Below are 19,154 nucleotides of genomic sequence, written 5' to 3' on the forward strand. Positions count from 1 at the left end.
CACTGCAAGCTAGCCCAAACGATTTTATAACGCAAACTTCCCTCCGTCCATAAGCCCCTCCGAATATATGCCCCTCCGTCCATAAGCCCCTCAAAAAGGGCCTTTGAAAAATATAAGCCCCTGGGCTTATTTTCGGAATTTTACGGTATTTCCTGAAGCTTCCCAAACGGAATGGGGCGTGTAAACAGCGGTTTACTATTACTTAGATCTGGGTTAGTTAAAAGTGAGAGCGGGAGCAAAGAATGTTGTGACTGAGTGTTCGGCAGCCATGAATAAACCGGTTGCTTTTTAAGCCTTTGTGACGGATCTTCTTTATTACAGGGCGTACCATCAGGAGCCGATTACTCGGCTCCTGGTACCATTTGATTTTCCATCCGGGATTTTCGGCTTTTCCATGTAAATGGCAATTACCCCAGGTGTCCATAACTCCCATTTTTAACCCATGCGTTTACACAGATCAGTTTGGTTTTAGAATAATTTTGGAGTGTTTTTTTTTTACCACGAAAATGGAAGTACCTTCCCATATGTGTGCGTATCCATATTTAGTACATGTATAGTACAATGATGAGTAGATGCTACTAAAACATCATAAATACTATTTTCTAGTCTACAATTTTTGCTGCCTGATCTGGAAGACTTTTATGATACACAAAATTCGCGGGAAAATCGATCTAAAAATAAACTGCTCTGTAAGAACGCCGCTGCATGGGTACAACAGAGTCGCTCAGTGTCCCCGACCGCTGGGAAAACCTTTCTTCCTCCGCTAGTGCTGCACCGCTGGTCAAGTTACATGTGGTAACAACCAACATTGGGAAGGGGGGAGGGGGGGGGGGGGGAGTGGGGGTTTGATTCGTGGAACAGATTTTGTTCCTCAAGATATGTCGTAATGGCAAAGATTCTACCGCAGATCATAACGTGACTTTTAAGGTTTTAGTGCACAGTCAAACCTCTCCACAACGGCCACTTCGAGGAAAGAAGAAAATGGCTGTTGTAGAGAGGTTTAAACAAGAGTCAATGTATGGACTGTTCGCCAAAAAAAGTGGCTGTTGTAGAGAGGTGGCTGTTAGTGGAGGTTCGACTGTAACTAAACTGAAACTAAATCACAACCAGGTTTCATTAAAACTTTAAACAAACGCCATGGGAATAATTAAGCAGACTCCAATGGCAATGTTTTCTGCATACTTGTTAGTTTATTTATCATTGACGAAAGTATTTGGTGCCATGCACGTGACAGTTAAAGCAAATGTAAAGATTTGCAACAAGTAGTAATCAAGAAACTTAATTACTAGTCATTGTATATATGAGTTTTTCCCCACGCGTGAGGTCAAGGTGGCTGAATATTGGCCAAGTGCACTTGTGCGCTTTTCGTGGACCAACACGAAGTTGAAGGCGATAAAAATGGAAGAACAATACAAAGCAAAAAAAGGCCAATAACCAGCCATTTTGACCGTACCCCTTCTAGAGAGGGTTCGATTATCGTAAGCGACCACTGACTCCTCCCATTTTGGGTGGTCGTCTAATATTTAGGATTCTAGGAAACTGACCACCCACCCCTCCCTTAAGTCAACATTATCACTTACTTCTCACTTAGGGCAAAATGTTGGCTTAGGGGAGGGGTAAGGTGGGCAGTTTCCCAGAAACCTAAATTGATCCTGAAGTTCGACCGTGTAGGGGTTCGTTTTTCGGGGTTTTACTGATACACCTTTGGTATATTAGCCTGATTTAGCAACAGAACGGGAACGTCATTTGACGACGGGGAAGCGCGGAGTAAGGACTAAACTCGACTTCCGGTACCCAGTTTGCCGTTCCACCATTGGTCAACCCAGTTGTTCGATTTGCGCGCGCCGTTGTCAACTGTCGTTCCCGTTCATTTGCTAAATCAGCTGAATTAGTGCTAGCCCGTGCCTTGCAGAGGTCCTGTCAGGGCTTGCTATCCGCGAAGAAAACCGAAAAAGCTTATCGCTGATTAGAAATACACAGATCTAGCTAGTACTTTCATTAACCATACAATGGTATGGCCCTCTGTTTTAATAACGTGACTCGAACCAATATTTTTGTAGTAATACCTTTTACCTTTAAACCACTTATATGTAATCAGCTTGGTCTTCATTGAAATTCCATTATAACACAAGGATTACACATCGATTGAGCTTTGAATGAATGGAAATTCAGCCCTTGTTCGCGGTTTCTCTAAAAACGCTCTACGCTACGTATACTTTGGGTTCTTGCCTTCGGTTCTGCGAGGTTTCAAAAAATCTAAGGTCAGGATTTGGAAGGTATGCCAACAAAAATAATTGGTCGCGTCACGTTAAGTTACATTACGTATTAAATCTTAGATTATCAACCACATTGTATTCATGATCGTTATTAGGAGTCTTGTACATTTAATACCTTTATATTCAGGAATATATTTTGCTTTCTGTCTCTGTGAGAAAGAAAGCATGTACGTTCGAAACAAAAAAATATATTATTACTGAAATTTAACTTAAAACATATTAAGTGCTTTGTTTCGTTTTTTTTCAGTCCTCTTTCCGACACATAAGTAAAGTTGGAAACATATATTAGAACAAAATGAATTACAATTGTAGCTATTTTCCCGATAAAATAAAAATAAGGAATTCATTTGTTCAGGCCTTTTAGCGGTTATCAGCAGGCTTTTTAAACGCCGCTTGTCCAGCCGTTTCAACGGCTCGCTGTTAGCAACGTTTTGAATTTCACGTGTGGTCACAAATTTTTGTTACATTATTACATTATTGTTACATTGCACCGTCGAGTTTAGTAGTCCAATTTCGAGTTCGCTATAAGCCGTGGATAAAAGAATAGAAGACGCATTTTTTACAAGCTTAGCCTCCATCTGAGGTGAAAATATTTACAAATTCCAACGAGAAGAAGACCTGTTTATTACTCTGTCTATCGTGTATTTTCAAATTTCAAACACTTACTTGTCGGAATTTGTGAATATTTTACTTTATGTCGAGACTAATCTGTATGAATGTGACGTCAAAGTTTGTATTCAGCGGTAATTTTTAATTGGAAAGTGGACTGTTCATTTCTAAATACCACATTTGGTCATTGACGATCATTGACAAGCATAATTAACATTTAACTGTTGTGTGCATTATAATTGTCTTTTTATATGAATAAGTTGATGAAAAGAATCTGTTTTAGCAATAAATTAATCAAAATAAATTTAGATGATAAACACATTTAAACTATCTTTTGAACTCGTCTCTTAAACTTCCAGACTGTGTTACTTCCTATATCAGCGACAAACACTGAAGCACCATGGGAATCTGACGTCACATCGTGAGGCTCTGAAAAACCCTGAAGAAGAAAGAAATAGTCGTGAAAAGATCATAAAAGATTAAATTTAAAAAAAAGAAAAAAAGCATATTTTATTCCAAAATGTACTTTAAAATCGTTTTTACTTTTTAAAGGAGGATCTAGACTAAATCTGTTTTCCACACTTTAAAACTAGCAATTGAATTCTAAGATTTAAAAAATTAACGACTAGTGCCAAGGGGATTGCTGCGGTCACTTACTTTTTGCTGATCAATGACACAAAATCAAGCAAAAGTAAGAATGTCGCACAAGAAGTTGGAACCAGTTTACAAGGAAAACTGTCACGAAATATGGACAAAACTAAAGAGATGTCTTTGCAACAATAAAGTTAGAAGTTACTGAAAGGAGTATAATGGACCGACCAGTTACGTCTATCACTGTGTGCAAAACCAACGATTTTAAGTTGTTTCCGGCTGCACGGTCTGTTAAAAATGGTACCTTTTTGCTTTCCTTCCTGACTGATTCACTTGAAGAAGTACCTTGTCGGTGTTACAAATCAATTTATAGCCAGAATTCTCGCAAGGAAAAAAGAATTGAAACCCTCACCGGCAAGAATTTCTCAAGATAGTACCCATTGTATCCATCAGGGCTACTCTGTGATTATAACCTGTTTAATGAATTCTTACCAAAGCTGGGCTCCATTTCTGTACCACAGAGTCACTCTTCAGACTGAATGTGAAGCCCTGGGCTCTAGAGTAGTATGACAGCGGGCCATTTACCACATGAAGCACTCCACCTAAAGAATAATCGTACATTTTGAAATTAAACACACCACAGTACACATTTTATTGAAGGCGAACAAAGTTTCAACTGGCTTGGTAACGATATCTAAAAAATATCAAAGGACTGGAAATGAACGTTTTGAACGCTGCTCTAAACTTCGGAATCGGTAGAGATTTTGGTCGTTTACCATTTACATGGGCAAACCATTCGGTTCACCGTTTGGGCTAACGGTAACGAAAATTCAGGACTGGTAAATTTCGTCTGGAAACGCGTTTACCGTTTGTACAAATCAGTTCAATTTTACGGAAAAAGGCCGCGAGGGCCTGAATCTAGTCTCACCGTAGTAGGATGACGACGGCTATCACGGTTTCCCGCCAAAATGACGCTGGTTCACGTGTGCGCACTGCTTACTACTGAGAAAATCTCACTATGGCTTTGAAGAAATGGAACAAGAATTTTCGTTTAGAACAATTCGTCCAGTAAAACAGGACTGCCTTTCCAGATGTTGCGTTGCTGCCGGAAATTTTCCGCTGGAACGACCAAAAAGTCGTGTTTCATTTTCTTTCAAACCATATTTTCCGGAGTCTTTTTGTAAATGGTAAACGAGCTTTCCCGCGCCTGACATCAGTTGAACGCTTTCGCGCGTTTTACACCAGATGTAAATTTTGCCGCCCTTCACACTAGCCGCATATCAAGCAATCAAGCAGCACACTTTGGCAAGCAGTAATCCAAAAAACGTGTCTCAAAATAAACCGTGAAAACACGATACGCAGGCATAGTAAAGAAGCTGCACGCTCCAGGTAATGGCATTCTAATATAATTCTAACATACCACGTTTGGCGTGATAATGCACTGCGAAAACTCGCTCTCCGAAGTCTTTTACTTCACGTAAAAGACTACCACTTCCGGCGTCAAGTGCCAGAACTCGACTGTTCTCCCGATCAGCGACATAAAGCCGTCCGTTTGCCTCGTCCAAAGAAAGACTGTGGGGAATCCGGAAGGCGTTTGATGCTTAAAAAAAAAACAAAGCGCAGAAAAATGCATCATCATTGATAACAGAGTAATAAATTAACACAGCTCTTGATTAATGATATGGCAGGGATGATCAGTTCTATCAAGGTGGGGGGGGGGGGGGGGGGGAGGAATTCCGTGATACGGCCTATAAGAGAATGTGCCGCTGGACAGGGTATGGTTTTTTACCTCTCTGTCTTAAACCGGCTATATAGTTTTGCGCAAGTCTGTCCTAAACAGAATATGTAATTTCGTGCGAGTCTGTCCTAATTATAAGCAGGATATTGCCTGCACGATTGATTTGATTTGCTTGATGAAATTTTATAAGACTATACATATTGCTGGTTTTCACATGACGTCACTAAAATTAATACTACGAAACTATCGACCCTACCGAGATTTTACTTTCATGATGTATTAGAGTAGCTGAAAACTCATTTTCATAAAATTTTCGCTTCAAATGGGTTCTTGGTTTTGTGATAGAGTACGCTTTAATTTCTAAGTTTTGCGTGACGCGGCATTTATATGATGGCTAAGGGAGCTGTCTTGTAGGTTAAAAAAAAGACTTATTTCAGGGAATTTACCTATCTAAACAGTTCATGTATTAGAAAAAGTATTGCTTTAATGTTTATGAGTTCTTCGAAGAATAAATTCACGCTTTTGTAGCAAAACTCGGTAACAGATGTTTCTGTTGGTTTCCGTCCGTCATGTTGGAGCTCATCGGGTGAGCACCAGCATGGCGTCTCCATACAAATCTCTATAAATTTGGGTAAAACGTTTCTTCGAAATATTCCGCTGACCTGAATCTTGGCGAGGGTCTTTGCATATTTACCTCCTTTCAATTCCCAGATTTTGATTTTGATTTTGATCTATTTTGAATGGCGTGACACTGAAAACCAGCAATAAGGGCCAGAGAGCAAGTAAGCTAGACTTTCGAAAATTGGGACTTTGAAGAGAGTACCAACCCTCGGGATAGGAGCCTGGCCCAAGAAAGTAATTTCATTGCTGGGCAACAATGGCCATCACCACCCTCCCTACCCCCGTCCAAAGTGAAGACAATCCAAACATTAAACGCTATTTTAAAAAGTTTTTAACCTACCCATTTGTATGCTTTCTTTGCCGTCTGGTGAAAACTTCATTACCCGACTATTACAGTAACTACAGGAAAGAAAGAGGAGAAGTAAAAACTGGGGAAAACGAGACGGAAGGGAAGAAAAAAAATAGTGATGCATAAATTATAAGGAAAATTTAAGCAGACGGAGATCTAAACGAGAGAGACACTTGGATTCTCGCCGAATCTCGATCTAACCTGCGTGCAGGTCCTTCTCCGCGGGCCACAAAGGAAATAGGCAACCTCATCCCCAGGGTCTTCTCGTTTTCACTGCCGCCGCTATATTGGAAAACGAGAAGACCCTGGGGTTGAGATTGGGAAATAGTGAAATGTCTCTCGATCTCGTCCGTTTGTTTTCAAAAAGCTAAATTTAAAAAAGGAACAAAAATAACAATTTACCCGTCAGAAACATAGAAGACTCCTTTGGAATCAACAGCAACATCCGTAGGTTTACAAAAATGATCCGCGTCTTTCCCTGGTTCAAACCTGACTCCGAGAGTTAGGGATGGTTTGGTTTCTCCAGGGGAGACCTTGAAAACCTGTTACCAACAAAAAAAATATCTCCCTTGTTTAAAATGAAATATCGGTTGTCCATATGCATTTGCAGATTTGATCACCAATCGCCGTCTGTGGACAAATTCTTTGCATTTTCCTCTTTCTGTTGGAGATTATTCCTCTCAACTTAAAATACAAAGGGAATTCACCAATCGTTGTAATTTCGTAAGACAATTCCAAAGCAAGGCTTGGTCATGATGAAACACACAGAAAGGCTAACTCTAGCTAGGTTTCTATCAATAATGCAGTTCCGACTTTAAGATATGATTTAATATATATTCCCATTTGCAGCAGTGTTTGTAAACATAAGAATAATGCAGAGTAATTCTTTGTAAACAAAATTTGCATTCACTAAGCATGGATGTTTTTACTAGATTGAAAAATGTTTCCTAGTATCCAAGAGTGTCTTCTTAGAGTGCAAATAGTTCCGTTTGCAAAATCGTTGGACAGTGGAACCCCGCCAAACGACCACCCCGTTTACACTACCATCTCCTTATTACGCACGAACCAGGATTTATGGTCTAACGGTGGGTTCCACTGTACTATATATATTAGCGTAACACACGGAGACTAAAGTAACTACAAGCGAAAAGCGGGTCTCTCCACTCGCTAATTATGTGCCATTCGAAATCTCTAGTTCGCTTTCTAATTGTTGACTAACAAGAGAGAGAAACAGAAAAAAAATTAGGACCAAGCAAACTAATATGCAACTTTCAGGACTTCACTTTGTCCTACAAAAACCAACGAGTAAAAAGAAACACAGACCTGATGCAATGCTACATCTGTTAACCACGTGTTACCCTCGTGATCGATGGTAAGCCCGTGAGGCATAAAGAACCTGGGTACGAAAAAAACAGCATCACGTGATTTTTATTTTCTTGAAACTGCACTGTCATGCAGTACTGTTATTTCTCGCCACATTTTCCATTTTCTTTCTTTTTTGATTCAATATGGGATATACTTACATATTCTCTCCCCAGCTTTTTTTAACTTCTCCAGTTTTTGGATCCAGCTTCAGTACAGTGGCTCCGGGAATTGGCTGATCTTGATGGTTGAATACATCACGATCATTAAAAGAACTGACAACAAACACACACATACACAGACATTTTATTAAATTATGCTTTCGTTCAGAGTATTATAGCAAACCTTTAGTGTTCGTTTGACTTTTTATTTGCTCCTCCGTTTATTTGCTAGTTGTTGTGTTAGTTTTCTGATGTTTGCTGGTTTCTGTTTTATTATAAAGGCCGAAAATAAAGGCCTGACTTTTGACCAGCTGAATTTTGTGAAAAATGAAAACTCTTTTGAATAAATCAGTACTTTCGCGCGGTGTTATTTAAATGATCTTCTCCTATGAAGCGTAGGCGGAAACTACGAGAGAGGGGCCACGATAACGTTTTGCCGCTTGTTAGGACTGAAAGGTTCAAGCTATGTTTTGTCAACAGATGTCTTTTTAATTGTATTTAGATTTTCAAATTACATCTTATGTTTCAGTATATTTAATTCTGCTATTATTGTTAACTCACACATATGTGTGTAGGTGTTATTTTCAATAAAGACTTCATCATTTGTTTTTCATTATTTAAGGCATCCTGCGAGCAGAGTCTCCTTTTGTCTTATTGAATGAGGGGAGAAGAGAAGGCAGCTGTCATAAAAGCTTCGCTGACAAGTGTCACAGGACTGAATCGCGGGCTCAGGTATACAACTCATGGAAGTGATGCAATTTTCAAAGTTATCCACTGACCAGTTGTCAGTTGATCACGGGTGCAGGTCAATTTTTTAAGGTAGAATTCAGTTTGCTCTCTGCTTACGGCCAAAGTATAATTAATTGAGGAGGACATTTCCCAAAGCATCCTTCGAGAGCTTCGCTTTTAGCTTTGGCTAAATGTGTTTATTATATATATAAATATCTGTAATCATTCCCGGGAGTGGAAAGGTCATTCAATAGCGACTAGTTTTTCTACTCACTCGGCCTGCCATCTCCTGGATCCTCGATGAAATATAACAACATTCCCGTCCGCATCAGTGTCAACTGCGGTAACCTGACCAAGCTTCACATTTGCTGGATTATTTCCAGGCCACTCCGCCGTGTCTTCATCAAGGAATACGGACTCTTCATCATCGCAGGATGGCTCACATCCTAAAATAGCACACAGACGACTTTGAAAAATGCAGACACACTTTGTGACGGGGATGGGGGGCAAAAACGCTGGCTTATTCTGGTAGCATATGTAAGCAACAAATTTATAAGTACATTTTGCACTTATGGTGAGCCTGGGCATTTTCATTGTCACTAGCTTACGTCGCAGGTGTAGGGGAGGGGTAGCAGGGGAGCCTAAGCCTCCCCTTTTACGACGGTGTCACTTCCTTCCTCCCCACCCCCGATTAGCTTTTATGCCTTTTTTAAGGCTAATTTTGAGATGAGGGGAGGATTAAAAATCGTTAGCGATACTGATTCGGTGCAGAAAGGAGGAACGGTACAAGATTATCGTTGTCAGTGTTGTCGCAGGGTTCATACAAAAAATTGCAACCATTTTTTAAGGACCTTCAAGGACTACATTACATTTGTTTTCAAGGACCACCTATGAGGAATTTAAGTCACAGATTGCACAAAAATGCACAATCCTAGTCCATTCTAACAGGAGTTTAAGACTTGAATTGTTTACTTCACCAACGTCTCTACATTTTTCATTTCACGTGTCTTAAATTGATAATTAATTCTTACGTAAAACAAAAAAACGCTTTATGCAAATCACCATTAACTTCTCTGTGCTATGACTTATATTGTCTTGGACAACCAAAAAGCCCTGGAAACACTTCTAGGCCACAACATTCCAAGTTCAAGAAAATTCAAGGACTTGCACAGAAATTTAAGGACTTTTCAAGACTGTGCGAACCCTGTGTCGATAGAAGAGGATGACGCAACCTCGTTCCCAGGGAGCTTATCCCGGTTTCTCCCCCGAGAGGGGATGCCAGTCCATGACAGGTTTACCCTACCCTCAGCAGTATGCCAACCGCGATAACCAATTAACATCATGGGCTAATCGAGGATAATCCACCAACGTATTTACCTTCCCTTGGATTGTTTTAAGTATAATTTTGTGTTATTTTACATTTTTGTTGTCTTCCCGCGCTTTAGAGTCGATTGCGGATTAGTTCCGTTACGCTTTGGGCTACAGAGAATACGTACGAGGTCCACTATGCCAATCGCAAAGGCACGTTTGACAGTTTTGTAGAAAAGAAGGAAAAACATTAGCCAGAGTATTAGTCGAGAAAGGATGCAAAGACTAAAGGGACCAAAATAACAACCCCGCACAACAACTCGCCTTCAACTTCACTAATCCTTGGATATTTTGAGGTTGCTCGCGCACTGGGTAGGTGTCGAGCAGAACTGCACAATGGGGCTGTTTTTGGCACACTATTGCTTCTTTCATTGGCTATTACTAAGTTGCGTTGGAAAATGGGTCCAAATTCGTCCCTCAAAATCAGTCCCATGATCCAATTCGCCACCACACAGACCCAGTCGTTCGTGGAAACTCAAAATGGCCAATTTGCATTTACAATTTCTTCACAACCCCTTCAACCCAATCGCTCGTCACCATGCCTATTCCCCTTAGACACGAAAAATACTTGCAATCGCCTTCACTCAAGAACTAACGTTGACACATAGGTACAGAAGAGGTATGACTAGCCATGGTGCAGCATTTATTAGTGGACTATGGTTTTAGAGAAGGGAGAGCAAAGAATTGATCTCTTTAAGTACAGGAAATTAAGCAGAATGGCCTAGTGTTGGCAGGAGTGTTGGGACAGGACAGGATGATCCTCAACTACGAGTGATTCCCCCTATTTTCTTTAGGGATAGCTGATTCACGCAAGCCCACGCGCGCTCACGTATTTAGCTTGCTCTTTTAACCCTGAGGAAAGTCTAATGAGGGACAACTCTTAGTCTAGGATAATTCGCTGCCACCGGAGCGATCCTGTGTCACATTACGGAAGAAGCGTCTCATTTATTGTCTTCCAGCTTTGTCCCAAGGCCAATTCGCGTTATGCGAGTGGGCGAACGAAGCTTGGAATATCGTTAGGAATATCGAGCACGACCCGTCAAGGTTTATGGCTGACGTATTAAGTTGACGTCACATCCGAACTCGCCGAGGAAGACTGGGAATGAGGGTGATTTACAAGAACTGAGTCTCAAGCTCGTCCTCACAGCCTTCGTTGCCCTTGTCCAGTGGAACGGGCAACGGACGTTTGTGATATTTGGTGCTGACCAAGAGGATCGCAGCCTCTGGAAACGAGAGAAGACGTGCTTACAATTCAGTTGCATTTTGTAAGCTATCAAAAATCTCTGGCCTGTGACAGTATTATTATGACATCGGACAAAGTTTATCTCTAGTGTACATTCGCCTTCAGGTTAGTCGAAAATTATTTCCTCAAAATATACTCTGAAAAATGGCAAGCATTTGTCGCCATTGAACTTCACAAAGTGCACGATATTTCTACTCCGGAAAACAATTAAAATTCATCCACCGTAAACGCGGTTAATTGGGAGAAAGTGTAGCTAATTGTTTTGTGTTGTGCTCTAATAAAAATATGTTGACTAGGAATCAATGCAAAGAAATTTTATTTATTCCTAAAAAGTGCAAACAGTTTCCACTGACAAATTTCAACATTTAAGCTTTAATAAGTTTAAATAACATCTTTACTTCTGGAAAACAATTTATATTGGATTCCCATTTTAGCTTCTGTGCAAAGTCAGTAAAACAAGGTAACCGAGAACAAAATGCTCTCAAAAAGAAAGCATACACATTAAATTTGCAGTGCAAATTAGTGTCGAAAACACTTTCTTTAGTGTCCAATCCTTTAAAAAATCATCATAAAAGACAATTTTAAAGATTAGGGTGAAAATAACATTACTCCTTACAATGACTTCTTCAAAAAATATAAATATATATTTTTAACTTAAGAGTCTTAGGTACTAAATTACTAAATTATCATTAATTCCATAGTCAGTTCTTCAGCCGCGCGCGCCTTTCACTTGCGATCACTTTCATCTGAGCCTGCGATCAAAGACCAAAAAAATTTTAAAGTCAGACTGGAATAATAGACAGGATGAACAATGCATCAATATGCACAGTGGTGTTGCTAATTTTTTCCTTAGCTCCACATTGAAGCATTGTGAATGTGCAGACATTCTCAAATACAGTATACATCCATATCTTGTTCCTCACCACCGAAATGTCTTTTTGTCTCATACATAAATATTCAAATAGAGTATGTCATTTTTCAGCAAACTTAAAAGGAAGAACAACTGGAAGTAACTCACACCAAAAAAATATTTTGTTTACTCAGATTTTGTGACAGACAGAGATTGCATGGCCATGTTGTACAATTTGGTAAATAGAATTTCACCCTAATTTTGTAACACAATAGTTTTTTGGGGAGGAAAAAGTAACACAAACAGAATTCACCAATGGCATTCAACACTGCGCACAATTTTGCATCACATTTCTGGAACGTTTGAGATGCTATACATTCAGCAGTTTGTCAGATCAGAAGATTGAACAGTCTCAAATGAAAGCGACAGCAAGGAAAAGCAGAATCTTAAGAAAAGAAGAGGAAAGACCGATGTCTAAAAGTAATCAGTGCATTTCTGAGTGCCTACCTTCTACAAAGTCTCGCTTCAGCTCCATTTTTTCCCCACTCCCTGGAAGGCGAACATCAGAGTCATTTGGGAATTGGAGCCCCCTCTCATTGACATAACCACACCGTTCCTCAGGGCTCCCTTCCATGTCATTCTCTTTGGGGTCATACCAATACATCATGTAGAAATTACACATTTCATCTGCCATTGTTGCTCTGAAAGAAAATAAAATCTATTGACCATCGATATAAACAGGCTACTGCATAGTACATGTAGATTGTATGAAGGATGAGCAAATGGCTGTAGTTAAAGTAATCCTCACAAAAATAGAAGTGCTCTTGACAATAATTATTGTTGCCTAAATTACACTGTACCCCTCCCCTAAGTCAACATTAACACTCACTTCTTGCTTAGGGCAAAATGCTGATTTAGGGGAGGGGTAGGTGGTCAGTTTCCAAGAAACCTAACTTATTACATGTGGGTGTCCTTTGTGAGATCACTATTAGTCATCATCATCATCATCATAATTAGTCCTTTCCACACCCAATGGCACATAGTGCCCAAGTCAAAGATCTCTATTCACGCCCTGCGTCATATTCATGGATAATTCACAATTATGATTATCATTCATGATTATTAAAAGTCATGAATAATTAAGGTTAGAAGACAAAACAGATAAAAGCATTTTAACCTGAAGTTTTTTACAACATGAGCATGCTAAAAGTTTACAGGTCACATTCTTCAGGTTATGAGTACAGATATAGTTTCTCTTCCACCTTCATGCAAAACAATAATTATTATTTTGATAGTGACAAGACTCGTGATACATTGTATTGTTTTGACCTGCACTCTGACTTTCCCTTACTCCTGTACCTCCCCTCCCCCAAAGGCAAGGATAGGACATGTTTTTTTTGGCCTTTGTGCAACTTCATATTTTTAGAGGAAAGGTTTGCTTTTACTTGTAACCATTGTTTTAGGCATTTGCTCAATCTCAGCCTAAAATAGATTTTACAAAACAAATTAAAGAAGTGTGCACAGCTGTATCACAATACCTTTTTTTTTTATAATCAGTCAGATTCTGAATTGTTCTTCAGATAGTACTAAAAACATACCCAATATATGTGATTTCATTCTTCTGTGTTGAATTGTAGGTACATCGTGCAGCCTATAATCATAAAAATGTTTCATAAACTACAGTTCAAAGATATTTCTTCAGAGCTCAACACGTATTTGTCAGAAAACAACAAAGTATTCCTAGAGTTTTGTAAAGGTCATAGAAAATTCTTTGACTACTACCCATTGTCCGTACCAATATTACCATTAAAAACACAAGCATGTAGCTTCTTGAAGAAATTCATCAGGCTAGTAAAGTTAATAAGTCGATTTAAATGTTCTTAAAACATAGCCAGTCTTAATGTCTTAATGATGCTGATAGTTTTGATGACACCTTCAGAATCCTATTTAAGGCTTCTGACACTTTTAATGTTTTTCAAGTTTTGATAAAGATGGCTGACAGTTATTGAAACTGTCAGCATCATTAAGACGTTGAGACTGGCTATGTTTCAAGAACATTTAAATCGACTTACAAGCATGTAGCTTTGTCCACCTGTGTTGCTTTCACCTCACTCACTAAAACACTTATGTATAACTGTGAAAGGTTTGAACCCAGGAGTCATTTCAGAAGTAGGCGGAACATGATTGTCCGGGTGATTGTCAGTCACACTCTCCGATCACCCGGACGATCATACTGCACCTACTTACACTTGTATAATTTGGTAAATGTGCAAAAAGAAATGTTCTCTAAGCTTTGGTTACCATAGAAGAACAACATTTTGAGTAAAAATTTTGTTGTGCCTTGAACCTGGTAATAGCAAACAATGTGGCACTTTCAGATCTCTATACAGGGTGCAAAGAAAGTCATTTTTACAGCTTGCCATTCGGGCAAGCTGAAGCTAACATTTACTAGCCCAAATATCATTTCAACTAGCCCCAAAAACGTTTTGACGAGCAGATTGATTTCACAGTTCTTCTGTAATTTGAATTCCTCAAAAAAATTCACTTGCCTGTCGGGCAAGTTAATAACAGAATTCACTAGCCCAATAGCAAAATCCACTAGCCCCGGGCTATCGGACACTACCGGTACTTTCTTTGCACGCTGTCTACAATAATAAGACTATACTAATATTATTATAGCAACTGTTTGAACAATAACAAATTTTGTAATGGTAGCAGGGCTGAAAAGAGTGTAATGAGAATAATTAACAATTATTCCTCGAGCCCAAATGGCGTCTGAGTCAATAGCCCATATGAGACCGAAGGCCGAATGGGCTATTGACTCAGAGGCAATGAGGGCGAGAGGAATAATTGTTTTGGTAAAATTCAACTCTAGTTGGTCAAAAATATCTAGACAAAACAACTTTAGCTGGCAAAACACGATTCAGCCACCTTTGCTTTGGTTTTCAAAGCTGGCGCTTTTCACTACTAGTGGAATATAACATATAGCCTAGTAATAGCTCAACCAATCAGAATGCTGTATTGACTAGTAATAGTTGACACTACAGCTGCCCCCGTTCTGTATCAGTTGTCGGTCAATAGTATTCTTGCTGGTTGTGTAGCTCTTTGAAGTATACCGATTCATAATGAAGATTTTCACACATATTCCATACAATAGGTGAGATAAATACAGGAAACGCAAGGTTCCATGCACAGTTTCAGCTCGATTTACACAGCTTTGATCAAAACATTCTCAGTTTCGAGAATAGTTTGTCCTAAACCATAAGAAAAGATTTAATTAGAAGTTGAATTTTTCGCTATTTCTCTTTCCCTTTTTACATTCAGTTCATTTTATTTGCCGGAAAGTAAGCCTTAGAAATTAGAAGGACGTTTGATCGATTCACGCTAGCGCATTCTAGTCTTATTTGAAAATTTATAACGGAAGGACATCTGTGAGCAGGGAATAAGTCAGCACAGAATGAAATTGATTGTCGGCGAATTTCTGTAAATGTCCATCAATCTGCTAGTGATAAGCTAGCCGTTGATCACTCGTCTTGCTTGTTTGGGGCTGAGTCTTATTCCGGTCAAAGAGAGAGAAAGAATGTCTGGCAAGGTTTCCAGTATAAATCAAAGATTTGTGATCTCGTGTCTGGCAAACTCTCCAAGTGTTTATATATACACAGTTAAACAGACCTTATAACCTCCCCTGCGCTAAACGAGTGTCTTTTGGTCCATAACTTTCAAAACAACTGCTCCACAGAATGTCACTGCATAACGCAAAAAAGTATCGAAGTATGACTGCACAATAAATGTCACAAAATCTACCTGAGCGGTCCCTTCGGGATTTTCTGTCTTTACGTCATCCTAACCATTTCGTACTTGCGGGTGCAAACAATAGAAACGTCATCATTACCTACCAATTCCTCGTGGCCCCAGTTCGAGCAAATCAAGATTTTTTCTAGTATACCGTCTGTATATTTGAACTGTAAGTACTATCCTTAATATCCGCGCGAGTTACTAGGGTGCCTCCTCGGGATTTCGCCTCTGGGCGAAATCCCTGAGGGGGCAATAATAAACCACTAGTGGGATTTTACTAATGGTAGATATTTTTTCAGTCAACACTTATATTTCCTGGGGACTTAGCTGCTGCCAAATTAGCAGGGTGTCCTTAAAACATAGTTGACCACAAGGTGGGAGCTGGCCATACTAGATTTATATTCATTTGGAACAATTAAAATACAAGAAAATGTGTCTTACTATTGTATCACCCATTTGGATGCTCAGATCTTTTTCAGACTTCACTGGGTAAAATGCCTGCGAATATCATAAAAAATGATGGCTAAAAACGTTATCTACAAATAAATTCATCAACAATTTAGCAGTATAATTATTTTCAAATGTTGTAAGTACTGTAGGATTGTTTACCTGGGGTCGTTGTGGATCTCCTTTGCCAATCAGTGTCCAAACCCCATCACGCACTTTGTAGCCGGATATAACTGTCCCTAAAATAAACAATAAGGTGATAATTTATTATTAGAGAGGTTTATTATCATGCTGTCCCAAATATTGTTGTTGTTGTGGGGGGGGGGGGATAGAAAGGGAAATTAGGGGGGTAAGACACCTTTCCATCAGGGTGCAAAAAAACACTTTCCCCATGGGCAAGCTGTAGCTAGCCTGTGCTAGTCTGAAAAAAAGTTTTGATGACCAGGTTAATATTAAATTAATTGTTTATTGTTGTCATACTTGTACAAAACATAGAAAGAATTCTCAATTACCATGAGAACTTTTCTATCATCTTTTCAGAGTTTCATTTTTTTTTTTTCGCGTACATGTATCAAGCAATGAGCACTGCATAACAGTTGGCATGATTCTAAAGTTTTTAAGCACCGTTCAAAGTATTGTCTTTCTGTAATCTGTTTATTGTTAGTAAGCACTGTAAGTACCCATTTTTGTAAGACTACAATAAAAAAAAATGATATACAGTAATGTGTAAACTGTGAGAGATGGAAGAGTTGGCTGGAGAAGGGGTTGGTAGTAATGAATCGGTGTCCAGCCACTCTTTAACAGCTGCATACGTGCCTCAATGCAGCTGTCTCATTAAAATGTAAAGTGACTTTAAAGGATAACAACAAAGCTCAATTTTTGGTACACTGCAATAAGAATGTAAGTATTTTGTTAAATTTAATTAACAGGTATCTTATTTCAACATACCTAATTTGTGTGCATGAACTCTGAAGGCAAATGGATGCATCACTGGACTTCCACCATAATTACATCCGACATCTAAATGCCATGCTATTAACAAGGACATGTAATAAATAGTGTTAATTATTAACATACCAACACAAACCAAGAACTAATTACATTTTAAAGGCTTTCAACAAACATGTAGCATGAGTCACACACATAATTTCTGGTTAGTAAGGTCTGTGAAGCAGCGCTAAGATCATTGTTCTGGGCCCTCAATGGACTCAATGAAGTTACGGGAAGTGTGTTTTGCATTTCCTTTTAATCTGATTGGCAAATCATCAATGTCTTTTTCAACAGACCAATCACGGCACGTACTCAAATCCTGGTACACAGGTGGGACAAGGATTTTGGCGCTGTTTTGTAGATGGATTAACCAGAGTTTTGTTTTGCCTGTGGCGCAGGCTACAAACATGTTGTTTTTCAAACATGTAACATTATTTAAATCAGATATATGAAAGAGGGTAAAAGAAATGAGCCAGACCAGCGTATAACTTGCCTTGTGTTGGTACATGGAGCCTTATACTTTAAGTTTAATTTTATGCCCTGCTTGTATGTTACAAAGATAAACAATAAACAAGCTTAACCCACAAAGCAATTTATCAGTAATAAGCTGATTTGCTTGCTGCATGTTAAAAGTCTGTTAATGTATATCAGCTTGAAAGGGTGTATTGATAGTACACATAATTATCCAGGTGCAGTTGTCTTTTCTGGCTCACTTCAACTTGAAAATATGTTAAGCTCTGTCCAGTTGTCTTGTATAATGTATAAGCTCTTTCCAGCTGCCCTGTACAATGTTTATAGGCTCTATCCAGCTGTCACATATGACTGATGTTCATGGGTGCTATATATCCAAACTGTCTGGTAGCTATAGGTTTAAGCTCTGCCCACCAACTGTTGTGTATCTAAACAGTCTTTTATAATGTTTCAGTTCTGTCTTAAAATCATCATCTTCCGTCTTGCATCATGTTTGAAGTCAGTTCAACTGCCCTGTATATTGCTTAGGCTCTGTCCAACTATCTTGTACAATTTTTAAGCTCTGTCCAACTGTAATGTACAATGTTTTAACTGTACATCTGTCTAATAGTCTTGTATAATGCTTACATTTGGTCAACTGTCTTGTTTGATGTTTAACTCCAGTCTAACTTCAGGCTCTGTTCAGCTGCATTTTATTTTTATGCTCCATTTAACCATGTTTTACATGTACATGTAGACTCTATTCAAATATTCTTTGTTAAAATGTATACAATGTGTATGTTGTCTCTACATGTAAACTGACAGCAAAATAGCCACCAGCTATTTCTGAGAGTAAAGTAACATGCAGTCTTTAAAAAATCAATAACCTGCTCTTTTTGCTTCAATATAGCCTCCAGAAGCTGAGAGATGAATTGCTGCCAAGTGGCGAGGACTAAGACAGAAACACAAAGAGAAACATGCATAACATGCAATATAGCAGACACCCACAAAAAAGAACAAAATTAATGGATTAAGAACATGAGGCTGAAATTATGCCCATTTTATATCACCATATAATTATATAAGAACCAGTTCAGCCGGATAAATAATTTTAACGGGTTCTTATATAATAACGCAGAGGGTGACAGAGTAAGAAAGCAAAATTTGCTTGAATGAATGAATGTAACTATGGCTGCTGCTGGACAATTACAAAGCTGTAACAGTTGCCTGGGTGTCTTTAGGATTTTTGTTTACTTACTTACTTATTTATTTATAATAAAATATGCTAACTAAACCTCTAGTAACATCTTACGTGTAGTTAATTTCTGAAACAAAGTTTAAGAACATAATTATTAAGAACATCTTACTGATTTCTCAGTAAGCACCCAATAAATAAGAACTAGATCAGCCCGAACCCTGAAATCATGTGTTCTTATATGCGGGTGTTTACTGTATAGCAAACAAATAGTTAAAGGAGCTGTGTCATGAAATTATCGAAATTCAAACAGCGGTAACACTCCACCAAATTGAGCGAAACATAAATAACCATACAAAACAATAAATGAGGCTATAAAT

The 19,154-nt window shown here is 38.8% G+C and overlaps 1 protein-coding gene across 3 annotated transcripts in view; it reads right to left on the reverse strand.

The window, feature by feature from the left end:
• Positions 1–1,165: 1,165 nt before the first annotated feature.
• LOC140938975 (peptidyl-glycine alpha-amidating monooxygenase A-like) overlaps positions 1,166–19,154 on the reverse strand; it is a 32,396-nt gene continuing 14,407 nt past the window's right edge. The window contains exons 7-20 of one of the 3 annotated variants that reach the window (XM_073388522.1): positions 18,467–18,531; positions 17,088–17,171; positions 16,302–16,378; positions 16,134–16,190; positions 13,496–13,548; positions 12,405–12,598; positions 8,711–8,882; positions 7,708–7,821; positions 7,508–7,580; positions 6,587–6,726; positions 6,176–6,234; positions 4,897–5,076; positions 3,969–4,078; positions 1,166–3,324 (exon numbers count right to left, since the gene is read on the reverse strand). In XM_073388522.1, coding sequence (XP_073244623.1) covers positions 3,208–3,324; positions 3,969–4,078; positions 4,897–5,076; positions 6,176–6,234; positions 6,587–6,726; positions 7,508–7,580; positions 7,708–7,821; positions 8,711–8,882; positions 12,405–12,598; positions 13,496–13,548; positions 16,134–16,190; positions 16,302–16,378; positions 17,088–17,171; positions 18,467–18,531 — 1,495 coding nt within the window. In that variant the 3' untranslated portion in view covers positions 1,166–3,207. The remainder of the gene's footprint in view (positions 3,325–3,968; positions 4,079–4,896; positions 5,077–6,175; positions 6,235–6,586; positions 6,727–7,507; positions 7,581–7,707; positions 7,822–8,710; positions 8,883–12,404; positions 12,599–13,495; positions 13,549–16,133; positions 16,191–16,301; positions 16,379–17,087; positions 17,172–18,466; positions 18,532–19,154) is intronic. The other 2 variants (XM_073388521.1, XM_073388523.1) reach the window with 2 other exon arrangements.

This window comes from Porites lutea, chromosome 5 (assembly GCF_958299795.1).
Source record: "Porites lutea chromosome 5, jaPorLute2.1, whole genome shotgun sequence".
Classification (NCBI taxonomy): Eukaryota; Metazoa; Cnidaria; class Anthozoa; order Scleractinia; family Poritidae; genus Porites; species Porites lutea.